General features: G+C 35.8%; 2 protein-coding genes across 2 annotated transcripts in view; both read right to left on the reverse strand.

Annotated features, from left to right (window-relative positions):
- The window catches only part of NWD2 (NACHT and WD repeat domain containing 2), a 167129-nt gene that overhangs the window by 139387 nt on the left and 5774 nt on the right, over nt 1-21968 (reverse strand). The gene's annotated exons all lie outside the window — the stretch shown is intronic.
- Nucleotides 1021-1209, reverse strand: LOC122732804 (metallothionein-1E-like). The gene has a single exon (XM_043973193.1). The coding sequence runs from the start codon at nt 1207-1209 to the stop codon at nt 1021-1023; it is 189 nt and encodes a 62-aa protein (XP_043829128.1).

The following is a 21968-nucleotide window of genomic DNA, read 5'->3' on the forward strand; positions in this document are numbered from 1 at the left end:
CATTCTGATCCATGTAATGGAGAATCAAAGAGTTGCTTTAATGTGTATTTCTTTAACTTTTTTCTTATCACTATCGATAGCTTGAATTTTTTTTTGAAAACCATCTTAATATTCTTTGACCATATATTATTTGAAGAATGACTCTAATTCTTATAAATTTGAATCAGTTCCTTCTATAACTTGGAAAATAGACTTAAAAGACCATTTTGAAAATATAATTTCCCTAAGGTTTTTTTGAGGAACTTACTTTAGAAGCTATATATTTACAGTATACAGCATATGTAGAAAAGTCTTATTTAACTTTCAGTGTGATAATGGGTACTAAAATACTTGTTTGAATTTAATTTTATCACTTAATAAAAACAAAAAAACTTACATAAAATTTGGCAATACTGGAAAAGAAATAGAATGGTGAGAGGTGGTATAATATTGTGGGAGCTCCTAGTCAAGGTTTCACAGCATGTTAGCTGTAGCATCCTGGTACCTGATTTCCCTGTCTCTAGTCTCCTCTTTCCCCAATCTCCAATACTGCATATAACTTGAGGACAATTTAACTGTGTTTTTCTTGGATACAAGAGAGTTGACCAAGAACTCTGAAAACTTCCCAGATTAAGAATTATTCACCAGAGATAAAGTAATTACAGCTCTTTTTATAAGGCTAAGGCATCAAGAAGTCAAAGAGATCTGTTTAAAAAAGAGAAGGCTATCCTTAATTATTATTATTATTATTTTTGGCAGGGCAATGGGGGTTAAGTGACTCGCCCAGGGTCACACAGCTAGTAAGTGTCAAGTGTCTGAGGCTGGATTTGAACTCAGGTACTCCTGAATCCAGGGCCGGTGCTTTATTCACTTTGCCACCTAGCTACCCCTATCCTTAATTCTTTTTTTTAAAGGTATTTATCAAGTTTATTTTAATTCATACATTTCATAGAAAAACAGTAGAAGACATCCATGGTGTATGAAAATAAAATTTAGGTCTGTACAAATTCTTCTATTTACAGGCAAAGGGATGTGGGAACATCAATGGTAGCAGCTGCAACTCTTAGTCTGGGGGGCTTTGCAGACACAGCCCTGGGCACATTTGGCACATCCTGCTGGGCAGCAGGAGCAGCAGCTTTTCTTGGAGGAGGTGCACTGGCACAATCTGCATTTGTAGGAGCCTGAACAGGTGCAAGAGCCACCATTCTTGCAGCTACATTTGGGGTCCATGGCTGGCAGGTAAATATCAGACACGCAGTTGTCTCAGGAGAAGGATGTTGTCTATCCTTAATTCTTAAAGGGCTCTCTCCCTAATCCATGAAGGTGTTCTCTCAGTAATCCTTCCCTCATCTCAAATGCTATGGTAGATCAACCCAACTCAACCCACAGTCTTGTGCACTGAGATCCACACAGTTATTTCTTTGCTGCTGCCTCATTCACTATTAGAACACTTTGCTTCCATCCTCACACTATCATTCTGTTCTACTAAACAGCAGGCCATAGTTCTGGCCAAGCCCTTCTATAGCAGAGAGAGGTAAAGGAAAACAAAGTATGCTCTCCTTGAGATAGCACTGTACTGCTGCAGCAGTCAGTTAAAGAACTAAAGCATGACAGGAATTGAAGCAGAGAAGCTGTGTGTGTGTGTGTGTATGTGTGTGTATGTGTGTATATGTTGGATTGGGGAGGAATGGAGAGGAAACTGTACCAGGCCTGAAGGAAAGGGGACCAGTATCTACCTGAGGCCAATTCTATACCCTCAGAAGACACATGAGGCAGGACTGAGTTTGGAGAAAAGTGATTCCCCAGTGTGGTAGGAGGCATATATAGCTTTGAGGTCCATTCCTCAGGGGATCCGTCATCAAATTGTTAGGAGTCAGAAAGTAAAAGATAGCAGAATATAAGTAGAAAAGAATGAAATTACCAAAAATCTCAAGAGGGAGAATACTCAGTTAAAAACTTAGCACAGAAGCAGATAAATTGAGAGAGAAGATGCCACTTAGACATTTAACTGAATGCAAACATCTCTACTTGTGCCATTCTCTTAAGATGTTACATTTGCTCCCTACTACCTATAAGATACAAATCTAAGCTCATCAGCAGGACATTCAATGTTCTTTACAATCTAGTCTCACGCCTCACCTTCCCCTTTATCTAGCTTTATTATAGGTAATAGAATTAGATAACATACTGATATCTTCAAAGTGCTTTACATATGTTATCTCATTTGAACCTCACAACAATACCACAAGGCAAATGCTATTATTATTATTGCCATTTTATATAAGAAGAAACTGAGGCTGAGGTTAAATTACTTGCCCAGAATCACACAGATAAGTGAATAAGCATTTGAATTCAGGTCTTTCTGACTCCATGTCTTATACTTTGTCTACTATGTCACCCAACTGAAAATGATTTACCAAAATGAACTCTATGTTCCAGCCCGGGAGGTTTTCTATGGTCTTCTGAATGAGTCATATGCATTTTTGGCAACAAGCTTCTGCTTGAGCTCTTCTTACTATGTGAAATGCTACTTCCTTAGTCTTTTTCCCATTTAAATTCCACCTATCCTTCAGGCTCAGTAAAATTTCCAACCTCATTAGGAAGTCACTCCTTGATTACCACAACCTTTTCTTAACTCTTACTAAATGATAGAATTTCAGAGCTAGAAATGGCCTTAGTTGTTATCTAGTTAGACCTATACTTGAGCAAAGATCCATCCTCTGAAGCATCTCTTGTTGAGTGGTCATCTGTCTTCCATCTATAGAACTTCAATGATAGAGATCCCACAACTCATTCCACTTTTGAATAGCTCTAACTGCTAGGAAGTCCATCTTTCTATAACTTGAATCATTGGTCCTAGTTCTGCCCTCCGGGCCATTTACAACAAATGTAATCCCTCTTTTATTTGACGGTCTTTCAAAAATTTAAATCATGTCCCCTGTAAGTGTTTTCTTCTCTAAACTAAATATACTCAGTTCCTTCAAACAGTGGTTTATATAGCATGGGTTGTGTTCCTCTACACACTTCAGTAGCTCTTCTCTGGATTTTTTCCAGCTTGTCAATGTCCCTTCTAAAATAGTTCACCAAAAGAAAATACAAATAACCTAGAAATGACCACGACAGAATATAGTAGGACTTTGTTTTTATCCAAAAATTGTAATATGATCTAAGTTTACTTTATGATAACCATAGTATCCAGAACTCATCTGAGTATTTGCATTCTGAATGCCACACCTTTTTTAGTGTAGCCTAAAATCACGTTAGCTTTTGTTTTGGTTGCTACCCTACACTGTCATCTCATGTTGATCTTGTGATCCACTAAAAATAAATAAACAAAAAACACTATGAAAAAAATAATCTCTTTTCCCAGGAGCCTTTGTATGGTCACCTGTTCTTTATCTGATGATAGCACAATTGACATTTCAACCTAAGAATAGGGCTTTTCATTTATCCTTATTAGTTTTGGTTTATTGTCTAACTTGCTATAATTTTTTTATCCTTAGAAAATATGATAATCATCTATGACTTTATCTCAGTCATGACAAATTGTTGACCAGCACAGGGCCAAACTCTCAATGAATCATTAATAACTCCTCTCTGGGTCCAGTCAATCAACCTCATTTTTATCCAAATAACTGTATTATCATCTACCCCACATCTTCATCTTGTCCATAAGAATAACATGAGAGATGATGCCAACTGCTTTGCTGTGATCCATCTAGGCAGTATCTATATCACTCACTGGATCTAACCATTATCCTTGCCAAAAAAGGAAAATGGGGTTATTCTGCCGTGGCCTATCTGGTTTTGATGAACTCATGCTAGTCATCGATGATCACCACTTTCCTATATAAATGTGTACAAACTACCCTTTCGATGTTGTACTTTCTAGAATTGAATGTGCCACTACCATTTTGCCATAGTTTTTTCCTTTGTTACTTAACTGTTTCACATGTATATATCTTGTCTCCCCACTAGACTAAAAACTCCTACAGAATAGGGTTTATAGCTTATTTTTCTTTTTGTTTGTCTCAGTGCTTAGCATCAGAAATGGATGTAATTTTGTCAATAGAAATGACATTAAAGAAGATGCATTACCATCTTACTTGCAACTGAAATGTCCTATATATGTTGTTTCCATGATTAGAATGTGAGCTCCTTGAGAGCAGAGATTGTCTTAGCTTTTTGATTTGTACCCTAGCACTGAACACAGTGCTTTGAACATAGTAAAAAACCTAATATGCTCTTCCTTCCCTCCCTTCTTTCCTTTCCTTTTTTTCTCTCTCCCTCCTTCCTGTTCTCACTCCCTGTCTTCCTTCCTCCCTCCCTCCCTCCCTCCCTCCCTCCCTCCCTCCCTCCCTCCCTCCTCCTTCCTTCCTTCCTTCCTTCCTTCCTTCCTTCCTTCCTTCCTTCCTTCCTTCCTTCCTTCCTTCCTTCCTTCCTTCCTTCCTTCCTTCCTTCCTTCCTTCCTCCCTCCCTCCCTCCCTCCTTCTCTTCCTTCCTATAATTTTCATCTAAGTAGGACCCTTTGGTATACATTAAATATGATTTTTATTTGAATGTATCCACAAGTCAAATATATATTTAAATTTGCATCTGAAAATTATTGACCACATTATTCATAATTATATATCCAAAGAAATTAAATAAAAATATAGTTCATAAACACAGCTAGATTAAAAAGTTCCCCTAAAATGTTAAAATGATGAAGGTAAAATAAGTGGTTGGAAGTTTATTAGAGGGTACTAGAGCTCTTGGACTATTGTGGTGTCAGGTTAGCCAAAGATGACATTTTTCTCACTGTCTCCCTTTTTGGAGTTTTTGTTTTTAGAATTTTCCTTATCTCCTGAAATAGAGAGGATGATATCACAGAGAGGCTACATTATATAATGTAAAGAGTGCTGGATTTAGAGTTAGAGCATCAAGGTTCAAAGGATCATAGATTTAGAACTGCAGGGGACATTAAAGGTCATCTTAAAATCAACTCTGTCACACTAACTCACTATGTAACCTTGGAAAAGTCACTTCTCACTGTGCCTCAGTTTCCTCGTCTGCAAAAGAAGTATACTGGACTATTTGATACCCTTATTTCCTTCCTTTCCTAAAACCTCAAGATATTTTTGAGCTTTGTATATAAAAGAAATAAGTAGTTGTTAAATGAATGAATGATTTGTGTCAAAAACTTTCTTCCAGCAATATCATTTAATAAAGAAATAAGTAAAAGACACTGGAAGATGATTATGTACTTCTGTAATTTCTGTCTCATGTACAAATGAAGAGGTCTCCCTCCTAGATTTGTTTTCTTACTCATCCTACAATGTGCACCTAAAATCTCTCTTCCTCCTTAAAATCTCCCTAGACCTCTCCCTGCACTGAACTCATGGAATTCATTTCTATGCTACTCACTTGACAATTAATCATCTACTGCCTTTGACATCTCCCGTATTGTCTTTATTGTTTTATTAGGTTTCAGTCCTCTGAGAAATGTTCCATTTTCTCCACACTCAGACATAATTGTTTTGCACAAGGGTTTCCATTGAGGTCACCAAGTTCACCCAAGCTAAGGTGGTAAGTATGGCCAACATAAGTTATGTGTTGATCCAACTTTGATTTTCTTTTGATTTTTTTATAATTAAGGAATTTTATGGAAACAATAAGTGTTTGCTTTCTGGTCAATTATTTTCTAATTATTGACTTTTTATTAAGGTCATATGAATACAGGTTGATTGTATAATTACTGCTAAAGACATAAAGTGATGCTGAAAACAAAGGACTTTTAGTGTACTTTTCTCTCCATTATGTGTCATTACTGTTAATATGTAATGTTATGTCAGTAAACACATGAACACACATGGAGAATACACAATATAACCTTGGAGTTAGGATAACCGGAGTTTAAATTCATCCTCAGACACTTGCTAGCTGTGTGACTTTGGGTAAATCACTTAGCTCAGTTTGCCTCAGTTTCCTCAACTGTAAAATGGGGATAATAATAGTACCTACCTCTCAGAGTTATTGTGAGGATAAAATCAGATAATATCTGTGAAGCTTTTGGCATATTACCTGACACACAGTAAATGCTACATAAATGCTAGTTATTATTAATTAATCATATCATTCTCTTTAGAATTGCAACAGGAAATGTTATTATATATGCTGGAACTTTCAAATCTGTCATTGATTATGGTAAGGAAAACATGTCATTTCATCTCCAGTTTTAAGCATATCTTGAAATCCTATTTTCACCCTTATATTTTTTACACCTAAGTTTTCTTCTCTTTAAAAAACTGTGTTTACAACCAATATTTTTAATTTCCCTGCACTTAGAATTATATAATACTATAGCATGAATAGTTTTTGAATTCAAATTGAAATATCTGTTTGACATATGGACACATCCAGATAAAAATATATTCAATCTCCTTGGGCAAAAATCCCCAGTACACCAAGTTTTCTGGCTGCGTGATGAGGTGACCTATTTAGGAAAAAGGTCAGCTGGTTATACAAAGTCAAATTATAAAACAAAACAAACCTAGAAATCATGGGATCAGGAAGTCACAATTCTACTTGAGGGAAAAGGAAGTACAAAAAATGTAGACCCATGAATCTCAGAGCAAATCCTCTAAAACCCCAGCTTCTTATGGAATTATTTACAAATACCTAACCTTGTATGGATTGTTTAACTTTTCTGTGCTTCAGATTCTTTGTCCATTTGAAGAGATGGCTTTAAAAAAATCAATGATCATATCTAAATTAGGTCAGGCTCACCCTGTGCTAAATCAAGTGAAATACTAGCAATATTTTATTAGATTTTTAGGCCTGGCTGGATTATATGAATTAAGACCAAATTTTTTTTTTAGGGCTACATGAGCTTGTTGGTTTCAACTGAACTGAACTGAACGGAATGTTGTTAGATTCTTAGTTACACTCCCTTTTCCTCACCCCCATCTTGGAACCTCTACCTTAATATTTCTTGGTGAAAACCCTAGTGTAAAATGTGTTTGCTATCTCATTCAAGGGCTTTTCATAAAGTATTACTTGCTCAGTCCATTGGTGGCAGTTCAGTAAACTTTTAAACAGTAATGAAAACAAACACAAAATGGTGGAAATGGATAGGTACTAATCAAGGTACAACATCCAAATTCTATCGATGAGGTAATTGAGGCACTGTAATTTATTGAAGGAAACAGTAAATCAGTGACAGAGCCAGAGGCACAAACTATCTACCCATCTTGTAGTGGTAAATGATAAGTAAAGTTGCAGATGATTCAACTCAATGAAAGAAAGAAAAAGCATTTAGTAAACAACCACTATGTGCCAAGTGCCAGGCTAAACACTGAAGATACAAATACAAAAGCAAAGGCAGTTTCTACCTTCAAGAAATCTATGATATAATGGATGAGACAACACATGATATACCATATATACATACCATATATTGGCCAGGGAGGGATATTTTGGTTTGGAAAGTTACAAATGATAAGTAGAGCCATGGGAGAGTAGACTGATATACTCTTTCTAATAACAATGGCAATATTGATTTGATCGTGGTTCTAGAACTGAAAAGTAGAGGTTATGTGACAGGAGAGACAAATGGACACATCCAGATAAAAATATGTCAGAACTGAAGGGGTTAAGTCTCTGCTCTGAAGGCTTTTTTTTTTTTTTTTTTAGTGAGGCAATTGGGGTTAAGTGACTTGCCCAGGGTCACACAGCTAGTAAGTGTTAAGTGTCTGAGGCCGGATTTGAACTCAGGTACTCCTGACTCCAGGGCCAGTGCTCTATCCACTGCGTCACCTAGCTGTCCCTGGTCTGAAGGCTTTTTAAAGGATGGTTGGGGGTAAAGTGAAGCATGGCTGGAGCTAGACTATATGGAATGGGAAATTAATTGTGTTGTACCTAACTTCTTTTCTTTGAAAACTTCTTTACAATTGTTTTCTACTTCCATATCATCAGTTTGCCTGATACAGATTATATGTACCCTCTTCTTGTCAGAAGATATCATGATCCAAAGGTTCCCAAACATTCTCCATTCATGGTGCTCTTAGTATCTCAGTAATTTTTTCATGGTGTCCCTATCCTAAAGGAAATCACTAACAATTCCATGTATTAAGTTGTTAGGTCTAGAACAACTTAATAAGTATTTATGTACTGATTGATGATTAATTGATGTTTGTCTTTCAGTCTCGAGGAGCACCGTGACATTGGGGTGATGTCATGACTTGCAATGAATTGGATTTAAGCGGGGGAGGGGTGGGTAGGGTTACCAATCTCACTCTTTCCTCCAGAGTCATCTAGATCCAGTGGCAAGATATCAGGATGACTGGAGAGGGCACCAGATATTTAAGGCAATTGGGGTTAAGTGATTGGCCCAGGGTCACACAGCTAGTATCTGAGGTGAGATTTGAACTCAGGTCCTCCTGAGACTCCAGGGTCAGTGCTTTCTCCACTGCACCACCCAGCTACTCCATTTTTGTAATAATTTATGCACTAACAACTTATGTACTAATATTTATGTATTAATAACTTAGTAGGTATTTGAAAAAATATTTTGTTTACAGATGGACACAGAGGATTGACAAGTACTTATATAAAAAAATCTAAGAAAGAGGAAAATTTGAGAAGTTATAGTTCTAGCCAAAAGTACAAGTGGACAAAAACATATCTCAAAACTTTGAGAAAGCACTTCACCATTAGTCAATAGATGTTGAATATCGTGTTTCCCTCAAAAATTTAAAATATCCTGTGGTGCCTCTGGAAGTTTGCTCTGTTACCTTGGGGTGCCATGAAACCTAGGTCATAATCTCTACTTAAGGATTCAAGTAAATAGTAAGCACAATTAGCATGTCAACCAGAGCCATAATCTTGCCCTAGGAAGTCCCTAATTATTCTTGGTTAAAGGATTAAAACAATTTAAAGAATCCTAGAGCTGAAAAGGACCTTGTGGGTCATCTAGTTCAATTTTCTTTTGGATTGAAAAGTCTGGATCAGAATGTATAAAAGAGTGTAGGATCATACCAAATTAAAATAAAAGCATTATAAGATGTAGTAAATACAACATTACAAAGAATAAAAATGAATCCACAAGATAATTCTTAAAGGGAAAAGGAGTTGAATATTCAGGGTATTCAACATGCAAACTGAACAAACGAAAGAAAATTAAATGCTTTCAGATAGCAACTCACCTTATTTCTCTAGCTAGGGATGCCTAGAACAGTGTGGCCTTGGGCTGGGGGAAGGGGAGGGGAAAGAGAGAGAACTGGAAAGTTGAGTGTCAGAAGAGATGAGTTGAGCTTTAGATAGCAAAGAAGGATTAAGAAATAATATATTGTTTTCATGTGGTTAGAAAAAGCTGTCTTTCTGTTTGCGTTTTTAATTACTTAAAAAACTGGACATTGACACAAAGAGCACTAGTGGAATAAAGAATATAAGGAATAAAAGTAAAAAAGGGAAAAATCAGGAAAGCAGAAGAGTGATGTAAATAACATTTTCAGGGTGAAATATTAATTCCTTCCCTTGTAAATTAATACTATTAGTGATGGAACAATAAAGAAGAATTTTACTAAAGAAGATGGTGGAATGGAGGTCCAGGAAAAGACTTGTCAATATATAAGAGTGGAGGATCAAAGACTTTGTTTTGGTTGAGAGAGAAAGGATAAAGCATTTGGGGGAAGATCATAGAGAGAGGAAAAGGAGATTCATCTTACCAGAAGAAAGGAAATAGTCTGGTAGTATTACAAAGTTGTCTCACAGAAGCAGGAGGCGAATAGAGATGATTCTGCATCAAACTTTGTTTATATGGGGGTGAGGAACAAGATTGGACATTTTAGGAGAACAACTATTCCAAATTGGAGTTTTGCACCTCAGTACCAAATCCTATCATGGAGGAGGAGTAAGTATGTTAGCTCAGCAAAAGATAGGGGGAATCACTGACATAAGTCTTAAAAGTTGGGAATGGATAAAAATCAAGGGAAAGGGTGGACAAGTTAACAGTTTAAAAATACTTTCTTTCCCTCTGACTCTTAAGGGGAGGATAGAATGGATGAAAAGTGAGAAAATTTGAGATATGGAAGGGGAACTTGTGGGGATCATGTTGTATGGCTTCAAGAGATTGGTGATCATGATGAAGAACAGATCAGGCAGTAGGAAGAGCAAGAGGAAGAGGTAAAATGATAGAATTTTATGGTAGGAGAGGAAAATTTCAGAGGTCAGGTTTTAGAAGGTGGGCAATTCCAAATGAAGGTGAGGTCTAAGTTGGGATCACTCTGGTGGGTGGTAGAAATGTGATGGAACTTGAACTTATAGGCATTGAGAATAACGAGTTGAAATGTTGGAGTGCTGATGGGTTAGAAACATATTAAATTTTTCAAGGATGATAAAAGAAGAGAGTGAAGAAGTCTATAGCAGATACTCCAGTCCTTGATGAAGGTGGGAGAATTCTGGAAGTTGATAGATACCATGAATAAGGATGTTGAGAAGGTGGTGTAATATAATTATGGATTTTTAGAAGAGTAAAAGTTTATTAAATGACAATGGAAGAATAGTGGTCTAGAAGAATGGTATCAAATTGGATCCCTGCAAACCAAAGAATGACTTAGAAAATCACAAATTAACATTATTTCAGTATATTGGATTTTTATTTATTTTGTTAAATATTTCCTAGATACAATGGGCTAGGAGTTTGACATGCTAAAAGTGGTAAAGGGATGAGGTAAAGCATATATCTACTCCTATGCAAATGTTTTATAGAGACAAAACAACATTAAAGAGTAGTCTTTAAGTATGAAGGAAAGTTACTAACTTTAGTATAATGAATTATTACATTTTGCTTTACATAAAAATATATGTACTGAGATATAAGGAATTTTTCTGAACATCAATACAGTGAAGAAACCACTTATGGTTCCAGTAAAAAGTAGACAGGTTGTCTTTGAATTCAGGTTTATAAGAGTTTGTACCTCCAATTTGCAGTCAAAATCTACAGTAACAATACTATTTAGTTTGAATTTGAACCAAAATTTTATATTTTGAAGTAGTATTTAAAAATTATGATATTGCATATATTTTCTAGCCTTGGTCTTTTCATAAAAATATACAATATTGCATAGGCAGCTCAACTTTAGGTGAAGGAAGAACACACCCAATTTATTAAAAAAGACTTGCTATTCAGGTACATTTGAAGTATCTTCAAATTGCTTTGAATCAAAGATTTTATTTCATTTTCTTTTAAACTAAAAGAAGTCCTCTTAATTCTCTTTATATATTCAAGATGAGAGCCTGTCTCCTCTCAGATCAATGCCCCTAAATGTAGCAGTGACTTAAATAATGGACAGTGATTATTTGAGGGGTATAGGCTGAATTTTCTTTCCTTCTCTTTTTTCTTTAAACATCTCTGCCTTCTGTTTCTTACATGTGTTTCTGTATATGACATGGTCCAAATGCCTGAGACAATCAGAATTTAGAAAGGAAAGTGGCTTTCAATTACTTCTCTTTATCTTTGTAAATAGCTATTCTTTAAAAAGCAATTTTATATCATCTCTTTAATGTCAATCACAGGACGATGACTTTTTTTTGTGGGGCAATGAGGGTTAAGTGACTTGCCCAGGGTCACACAGCTAGTAAGTGTTAAGTGTCTGAGGCCAGATTTGGACTCCGATGCTCCTGAATCCAGGGCTGGTGCTTTATCCACTGTGCCACCTAGCTACTCCTGACAATGGCTTTTTAGTTCCATTCCAATATCAGAGTATCACAGCAAAATACCTAGCACATAGTAGGTACTTAATGAATGATCTAGAATTTTGTTAAACATCTACAATTAAGTGTGAATTTCTGTGGAGTCCACAACTGCAAAGCATTTGACCAAGTATATATTCAGGCTTTACCATGATACTATATCATTTTGAACCAATTTAATGGTTTTCAACTTCTTTATTCCTTCACCAGGCTGTGAGGTGCTATTAATTCTGCAAATGTCAGTAAGCAAGTTTCTCACCAGTTATTTCTTATACATTTTCTACTAGGTTGTGCTTACTACCTCAGGCAAAAACAAATCAAAACAAAACCCACAAATAGCAACAATCTGCTCCCTGTCCACTTAACAGAGTGCTCCATTCTACTTCCAAACCACCCAATTCACCAAAATGAACCAAATCTTTCTTTTCATTGAAGCACTGCTTTAAATTCAACTCCTCCATAAGTCTGTGTCAGAAGCACTCTATTCTTTCTGGTGGAAATATGATGAGTGGAAAAAATGTCAGTTTCACCAGTTTCATGATGCTACACATAGTAGAAGATAGAGGAATTTCACTGAAGATCAGTTCAATGAAACTAGGTCACATTCTGTCATCATTCATGGAATGACACCTGCCATCCATGTTTGGCTGTTTGTCCTTTATTTTAACCATGGCAATGACAAGCCCTTTGGAACACTTCAGATTCAAAGACATTGACACAAAAAGAGCATATTTCTAATATCCTCTTGTATCATGCCAAGAAACACAGTGATTCACTCTTAACTCTCTACCACAAGACTTTTCACTGATTTTTTTCACCAATTTTTTTATCAAGTGAAATATTCAGAAGAAGTTTTTTATTTAGACTGTATCAGTCTAGACCAGAGGCAGCAAGGTATGGTAGATATAATAATATTGGACTAGGAGAAAGGAAATCAATCAATCAGCATTTATTAGGTGCTTAATATATGCCAAACATTGTGGCACACATAAATGAATATAAAACTCCAGATGTCACCTAGTCATGGCAGAGAACTACAGGACTAAATCATTTCTCTAGTTCTGAACACGATGTCTCTTAATACATAGTATTTTGGCAGCCATATCATACTGTTGCCTTAGTTTGCAGTCCAAGTCCGGTGAAACTCTCAAATCTTTTTCAAATGAAATGCTGTCCATCTAGTATGGTCCCTGTCTTATACTTGAGGAGTTGATTTTTTTTTTTGTGGTGCAATGAGGATTAAGTGACTTGCCCAGGGTCACACAGCTAGTAAGTGGCAAGTGTCTGAGGCTGGATTTGAACTCAGGTCCTCCTGAATCCAGGGCCGGTGCTTTATCCACTGTGACACCTAGCTGCCCCTAGGAGTTGTTTTTTAATGCATATTTTAAGACTCTACATTTATCTCTATTAAATTTAGCTTCTTTTTATATTTCTTAATATTGTTTTTGGATACTGAATATCATTCAACATGTAAGCTGTCCCTGTTATGTCTGTGGAAGTATTACTGAAGATCATAGATTTAGAGTTGGAAGGGTACTGAGAGGCCTTCTAGTTCTACCTTTCCATTTTATGAATGAGGAAACTGAGGCTCAGGAAAATTGAATAACTTTTCAAAGTCTTCACAAGCAGTAAGCTTCAGAGGCAGGACTTGAATCTAGGAAACTCCTCAGATAGATGCATCTTTCACTAATACCACATTGCTATTTCTGTTTCTTCTGTCACTTTGATAAACATTCTATCTATGACTTTTTCCAACACATTGATAAAATAATAAAGAGAGATGTATGAACACAGTTCTCTGGGGCATTTCCCTAGAAACCTCTTCATGTTTACTTCAAACTGTTAATCAGAACTTAGTAGGTTTGGCCATACAACCATTTCCAAATCCACTTAATTACATGATTACCTAACCTATATCTCTTTACATTATCTGAAAGAATAACATAGGAGACTTCTTTAGATACCTTGGGAAAATCAAGGGATAGAAAGAGAAATTCCATTTAAAACAACTATAGAAAATATAAATAACAAAACTATACTACAAGTAAAAAATACTCTTTACACAAATAAAAACTGATTTTTTTTGGAGAAATGTCAATTATTGGTAGGTTGGACTAATATGATAAAAACAATATTACCTAAATTAATTTAGGTATTCAGTGTCATAAGAAACTATCAAAGGATTACTTTATAGAGCTAGAAAAGGTTATAACAAAATTCATCTGGAGGAGCAATAGATCAAGAATTTAAAGAAAATTAATGGGAAAAAGTAGGAAGGAAGGGGACCTAGAAGTACCAGATCTTAAACTATACTACATAGTAGGGATCATCAAAACAATCCAATACTAGTTAAGAAACAGAGAGATTGATCTGTGGAACAGATGACATACATAATATACAGAAGCAAAAGAGCACAAGAGCCTAGTGCTTGATAAATTCAGAGATCTCAACTATTGGGGAAAGGAATCACTATTCAATGAAAACTGTTGGGAAAACTGAAAAGATATCTGGCAAAAACTAGGTATAGACCAACATCACACACCACATACCAAGATAACCTCCCAAAAGGGTATATGACATAGACAAAGACTGATATCAGAAAAAATTAGAGGAGCAAGGAAAAAAATTACCTGTCAGATCTATGTATAGGGAAATAGTTCATGACCAGTCAAGAGACAATGAGAGTCACAAAAGGTAAAATGGATCATTTTCATTACAAAAAATTAGAAAGTTTTTACACAAACAAAACCAATGCAGAAAAAATTGAATGACAATGGTGGGAAATCTTTGCATCAAGCTTTTTTTTGATAAAGGTCTCATTTCTTATATAGGAATCAGAATCATTTCCAAAGCTGATAGTCAAAGTTTTATGAAGAAGCAGTTTTCAGAGAAAGAAATCCAAACTATCAACAACCACAGAAACATTCTCTAAATCACTAATAATTAGGAAATTCAAGTTAAAACAACTCTGAGATTTACCTCCACCTATCATTTTGGCAGAGCTGATAAAAAAAAGGAAAAATGACAAATGCTGGAAGGGGTTGTGGGAATTAATTCACTAAACTGGTCCAGCCATTCAAGAAAGCAATTTAAAACTATGCTGCCCAAACTATTAAACCATGCATACATAATCTTCGACCTGATGATACCACTGGTATGCCACTTCTGGGTCTATACACCAATGACACCAAGGAAAGAAGTACCATATGTACAAAAATATTTTGAGAAGCACTGTTTGCAATGGCAAAAAAATGGAAACTGAAGGGGGTACCCATCAGTTTGGGGAATGACTGAACAAGTTACAGTACAGAAATGTAATGGAATGCTATTGTGCTGTAAAAATGATGAAGCGATGGTTTTGGAGAAATCTGGGAAGATGTATGAACTGAGATAGAGGAAGTAAATAGAACTGGGAGAATAATTTATATGATAACAATATTACAAAAAGAATCAACTTTGAAAGACTTGGGAAATCTGATTAATGCAATAACTAGTTACTATCCCAGAGGACTCATGAAGAAATATCCTACCTGCCTCTTGATAGAGGTGATAAACTCAAGGCGGCAGATTGAAACACATATGTATGTATATGGCCAATGTGGGAATTTGTTTTGGATGACTATACATGTTTTTTAATGGCAATTTTGTTCTTGCTTTCTTAATGGAGAGGGATTATGGAGAGGGGAGAAGTGAAAAATTAAAAAATTAATAAAAATTAATAAAAAATTAATTTGAATCAAAGCAAACTTTAACTACATTATTTCTCTGATCTACCAGGCTTGTAACCCTGTCAAAAAACATAAATGAAGTTAGCCTAGAATGATTTGTTCTTGATGATACTCTCCTGGCTCTTTGTGATCACTTCTTCCTTTTCCAAGTATTCACTAGCCATTTCTTTAATAATATATTCTAGAGTTCTGCCACTGAATCGACCTCACTGGCTTATAGTTTACAGAGTCATTTTTTCCCTTTTTTAAAAAATTGGGACACTTTTGTGCTTTTCCAGGTCCACAGAATCTCTCCTTTTCTCCACACTCTTTTAAAGATCACTGACAGTGGCTCAGCATTTATAGCCACCAGTATCCTGGAATATAGTGTATCTGGCCCTAGTAATTTGAACTTATCAATCGCAGTTAGGATCCATCATATTTACCTATTTGGAAATTATCTCCTTTAGATTTTTTCTTTTTCCCGAAAACACTGGCAGTGAAAACCAAAACAAAATAAGAGATGCTTTGCTTTCTAAGTTGACCATTAAACCATTGTGAATGACAATCCTATCCATTCTTTGATTGCTCTCTTTTCCCCAAAAGAGCTAAAAAGTTTTTGTTGTCTTTAGCTTTCCACACTTTGTATTTATACTGTTACCAGTATCTTTTGTACATGGTTTTTCTAAATCCAAGTTCATCATTAAGTTACAGGTGTGACTCCATCAGTCTCTTTAGGCAACTCCCTATCTCACCTCACAGGAATTGTTTCACTTTCACTTTGTGCCTTTAGAACTTAGTTTCAACAAATATCTATTAGCTTCCCATTCCTTCTGGGGCTGATGTTGCCTGATGAATTTTGGTGCATAAGCTCTTCTCTGAACTCTCTGAAATCTTCTCTCCAAAACCAGAATCCATATCAGATTATGTGCAGCTTTTCTCCTTAAGATGGAACTCACGGGGCAGCTAGGTGGTGCAGTGGATAGAGTACTGGCCCTGGATTCAGGAGGACCTGAGTTCAAATCCAGCCTCAGACAATTAACACTTACTAGCTGTGTGACCCTGGGCAAGTCACTTAACCCCAATTGCCTCACCAAAAAAAAAAAAAAAAAGATGGAACTCACAAGGTTTTCAGTATTCTCACTCTGGCACCAATCCCTCCTTTTGTGGGAGAACTATATTCTAGGATTTATACTTTCTTTTCTTTTAAAATTTTAAAAATTCATTTTGAACTTAAATATGAAACAACAAAAAAGAACATTTCCATATACACAGTACACCATAAAAAGAGGATTTAATAGAAAACTGTGAATTTCTGTTTCACACTGTTTACTTAAAAAAACCCTATGTAATAAATACTATGCATAATTTTCAAAGCTACCCTGCTTCTCTGTGCTTCCTTCTAAATTTTTGTTCTCTGCTGTGCATTTTAAAATTCTTTTCTCCCTCCCCATCACACCCTAGAGAAGGCTATCATTAGACACGTGTGTGTGTGTGTGTGTGTGTAAAACCATACTATATATATACTTCTATTTATCAGCTTTTCTCTGTATGTGGATAGCGTCTTCCTTCATAGGTCCTTTGTAGTTGATTTGAATATTTATCATACTCAAAATGACTTAATCATTCAAAGTTATTCTTAGAACAATACTGCTGTTACTGTGTACAACATTCTCTTGGTTCTGTTCATTTCACTCTTCATTATTTCGTGCAAATCTTTCCATGTTTTCCTAAAATCAACCAGCTTGTCATTTCTTATAGCACAGTAGGATTCCATCACCATCCTATACTACAACTTGTTTAGCCATCCCTCAATTGAAAGGCACCCCCTCAATTTCCAATTCTTTGCCACCACAAGGAGAGCTCCTATAAATATTTCAGAACATATGAGCTCTTTTCTCTTTTCCATAATCACCTTAGGAAACAGACCGGGTCAAAGGGTATACAGTTTTATAACTCTTTGGTTATAATTCCAGATTGCTCTTCATAGAAGGCATACTTTCAAAGAAGTGCCTTTTGTTATTTGAATTTACATCACCCTGCAGACAGAATTAAACATGGTATTAAAATGTTCTTGAAAACTTTGGGACCATCCACCATTGGATCATAGAATTTAAATCAGAAAGGAAACTCAAAGATCAGCAAGTCCAACATCCTTATTAATAGATGAGGAAAATGAGGCTGAGAGAGACAAATGACTTGACTCAAGTCATACTTTGGGCTTTTTTTGGAAACCACTTTTAGTTAAGTAAGTTTAATTCCTTTTTAGGTTCTTGTCTTTGTATTTTTATAAAATTTGGATAAATTATTTATTTCCATTGTTGGGTAGCCATTCTTTTTTTTGTATTGTTGTTGGGTAGTGTCAATTACATGTCAATTATTTACAATTAAGATCTTCAAGTAGAAGTTAGATGAGTTACTGGTAGGTAGAGAGGATCCATGATTGATTTAGAGGTTGGAAGAGTGCTAACATTCCTTCCAAATCTGCGGTTCTGTGATTTCTCTCCCAAGAACTGGAGTTGGAGATTGTAGTCCAGAGCTTTAGGTATCAATTGTCACTGAAGGAGGCTTCTCTTAAACACTTATTCATAGATTCTAAGCTCTAGGGGTGGAGGTACCATATTTTGTTTCATTTTTGTATTCCCAGCAGGTGGTATAGTGCCTTGCACATTATAGGAACTCAATAAAAGTTTTATACATTCAGTAAGACTGTTTTTTTCTAATTCTGTCTCAAGAGCAGACTTCACATCACTGTGCCATACTTTAGAAACGTTCACTCTTCCTACTAAATTAATTGTCTAGACATGAACCACATCAGATTTTAGTTTCCTTTCTAGGGTTGGATGGTGAGAACACTGAGGAGAAGTAATGTGCTGTAGTGGATAGATTACTGGATGTACAAACTGAAGTTCATGGACTCAATTTCTTTCTCAGATATTTATTAGCCATATGACACTGGTGAATGTCTTTATTTCTCTGAGACTTCATTGTTTACTGCTATGAAAAAATGGAGAGAATACTACTCATAGTATCTTCAAAGGGCTATTGAGATAATGTATAAAATGCTTTGAAAGCTTTAAAATAGTGCATAAATGTCATTTGTTATTATTTTGTCTGAATTGACTTTGTTTGAATTTATACTATAATCCCCATATATTGTGGTTAGGAGAGGGTAAATCTTCTAAATACCTTAGTAGGCTAACATTTCTAGCAAGTTTACCCTAGAGAACAAGCACAGAGTTTGCTTACTGGCTCCATCTCCATTTTCTCTGTCCTACTTTGAGCTCCTCCTTCATTTGGGGCTATTTAAAGAGGGCAGTGGTGTCACTGAAAGCTGCTCTCAAAATGGGAGAGGCAGAAGAAAGGGGAATTGATCTAATATTGCTCTGTATAAAGTCATCCAAGGTCAACTTTAGCATCTGTCTCACATGAAAACAAATATTATTTGTTTCTCTGAATCCAATCTATTCCCTCCCTAATCCAGTTTTTACACAGCTACCAAACACTGATAGACCTAAAGCACAGGTCTGATTATGTCACTGCTTTGCTCAAGAAGTTTCAGTGTCTCCCACATACCTGTAAGGGAAAAATAAATCAAGCTGGCATTTAAGATCTTTCAAAACATGTCTTCAGTCTACATTTCTTTTACTTTTTTCTTTTCTTTCCTTTTTTTTTTTTGGGTGGGGCAATGAGGGTTAAATGACTTGCCCAGGGTCACACAGCTAGTATATGTCAAGTGTCTGAGGCTGGATTTGAACTCAGGTCCTCCTGAATCCAGGGCCAGTGCTCTATCTACTGCGCCACCTAGCGGCCCCTTCAGTCCATATTTCTAGGCTGATTTCACATTATCCCTATCATGAGATAACTCTATAGCCCACCAAACTGGCCTGTTTGCTCTTCTCTGTATGCCACATCCCATCTCATGTGTTATTGTATAGATTCTCTATGTTTGGAATGCTTTTCCTCTCCAAATTCCAATGCTTGAAATGCCTAGTCTCCTTTAAGGCTAAGCTCAAGTGCTATCTCCTTCCAATTGATTTCCCCCAGTTGCTAGTGCCTCCCCTATCACTATGTAGTTAAAAAAAAAAGTTCCTTTATCTGTGAACGTTTTGCTAGTAGAATGTAAGGTCTTTAAGGGCAGAAAAGGATTGCTTCAATTTTGTATTTGTTACACCTAGAACCTAGCACAATGCCCAACACACAGTAAGCACTTATATATGTTTGCTGATTGAGCAACTGAGGGATCTTTCTATAACCATATAACGGTCTATTTCCATAGAATCTCCTTCTTCTCTTTGCCCCCAAGTATGGTAAGGGAATTGGACTTAAATATTAAAACAATGAAGACAACTGCAAGATAGCTCTATTTTCCCAGAATATTTAAGTAAAATTTATAGAAACATGATTCTTGAAGAGAAAGAATTGTGTCTATGTATGATACACATAGTGGGTACAAATAAATGATTTTTAAAATTGACTTTGACAGCAATGTTACAATTTGAGAACTTTCATAGCACTTGTGAATTAATAATATTAGTATTAGTGGCAATAAATAGCAACACAGATTCTAAAATAATGGTAATAATAATGGTGAAGATGTATATAGAACCTACTATATGCCAGGAACTTTACAAATATTATATGATTTGATACAACAACCCTGGGAGGTAGGTACTATGATTATTCCTATTTTACAGATGAGGAAACTGAGGCAAACAGAGGTTTACATGATTTGTCCAGGGTCCCACAGCTAAAATAGTAACAACTGACATTTATACACTATTTTTAAAGCTTTCAAAAATTTTATACATTATATCAATAGCCATATAAAGACACTATGAGTATTATTATCTCAATTTTTTCATATTAGTAAACAATTGAGTCTCAGAGAGATAAAGACACTTGCCAGTGGCATACAGCTAGCAATAAGTCTGATGCCAGATTTGAACTTAGGTTTTCCTGACTCCAGGCTCAGCACTCTATCCACTGCACTGTTTAGATGCATCATTTGGAGCATCCAGGGATTTTACAAAGATTTTGACCTAAGAACTTGAGGCCTATAGAAATCAAGTGACTTGTTCAAGGTCACACAGGTGGAAGAAAAGGAATTTGGTCAAAAGAATTGCCACCACAGGGGATCATAAATGTTTTATAGTAAGGCTTTGCTAAGTTCTATTTGCATTTCAGTCTCTCTGATTCACCTTTTATAAATGAATGATGTAATTCCTGCAGTGTAGCAGGAATTGAATTATCAATAAGCTGTTAGGCATGATTTATTAGTATAGCAAAACATGTTTATCGTCTAGGTCATACTTCCTCTTGAGTCTCCTCCTAAATGCTAAGTGCATTTATTATGTCATGGTATATGATGATAGCATCATCCTAGGCCATTAGCTCTGCACTAACTCAAGAGAATGAGTGTCCTGTGCTTAATAACTAACACTATTTCTTTCAAACTTTCATCACTATCTCTCACATTTGATTATGGTTTTGGACAAGTCATTTAACCTCATGCTACCTCAATTTTCCTCAGCTATAAAATAAAGACAAATAGTATTAAGTATCTAAAATGATTAAGGAACACTTTTAATGTGTTGAGTATAAAATAAAAATAATTGCTCAGTAGTTTTTTTAAAACTAAATTTGCTTTCTCTTGGAGCATTATTTCTAATATCATTTACTACTTGGGTGTATCTGAGCTGTGTTAAGCTGATTTTATTTCTCTCTTCAACTGTCACTATGATGTATAACAATAGGAAATGGAAGTGAAGATGCTTGGGAAGACACATTTTAGTGAAGAGGTGTAAATTCATATTGAACTTTATGAGCCTGTTATTAATCTGCTGGCAGAGAGAGTGGGCTCTGACAGAGCCTATCCAGTCCCATACTTTCATATAGGTATGCATATATTGTGAACGTGTGTGTGTGTGTGTGTGTGTGTGTGTGCATGAACACATTCACACACATAGAAGACAGAGAAAAAGTCAGAGAAACAAAGATTGGGAGGGAAGGAAAAACAGAAAGGAAAGAAAATCAGTGAAGGAAGATGGGGAGAAGAAAGAGGGAGAGGGAGAGAGAGAGAGACAGAAAATGATTATATACAAATAATGGAAACTGTGGTAAAATGCCTTGCCTTTCATACTGGTGGTTCTCCAGCTGCCTAGATAATGCTTATTCATAAAAAGTACTCAGAGACCAAAAGACAGGGTTGAATTAGGGCTATTAAATAAGCTTTCTCATTTTAATATAAAGCTCTCTGTCCATATAGTTTGTCTTTACATAGACCTAAAAAGTATATGTGTTTTAGGGGTGGACAGCAATGGGCCAGGGAGAAAGAAGAAAAATAGCTTCTAGTGACAGCTAACTCCTCTTTTCTTTTCCAGAATGTTAATCTGGGTAAATGACAGAATCAAGAGAGAAGTGCTCAAGTAATGTGCAAGCTAATTACAGTAAGTCTAATTCTCACTTGGAGACCATAGACAGAGTTCTTCCCAACTCCATTCCCTCTCCCTTCTAATCTGTGCTAGACTAATATTCTTTACCCATAAA

This window comes from Dromiciops gliroides, chromosome 6, assembly GCF_019393635.1.
Source record: "Dromiciops gliroides isolate mDroGli1 chromosome 6, mDroGli1.pri, whole genome shotgun sequence".
Classification (NCBI taxonomy): domain Eukaryota; kingdom Metazoa; phylum Chordata; class Mammalia; order Microbiotheria; family Microbiotheriidae; genus Dromiciops; species Dromiciops gliroides.

Bases quoted from the DNA above. Each gene is read 5' to 3' on its own strand.
- LOC122732804 (XM_043973193.1), bottom strand. From the start codon at position 1,209: ATGGACCCCAAATGTAGCTGCAAGAATGGTGGCTCTTGCACCTGTTCA.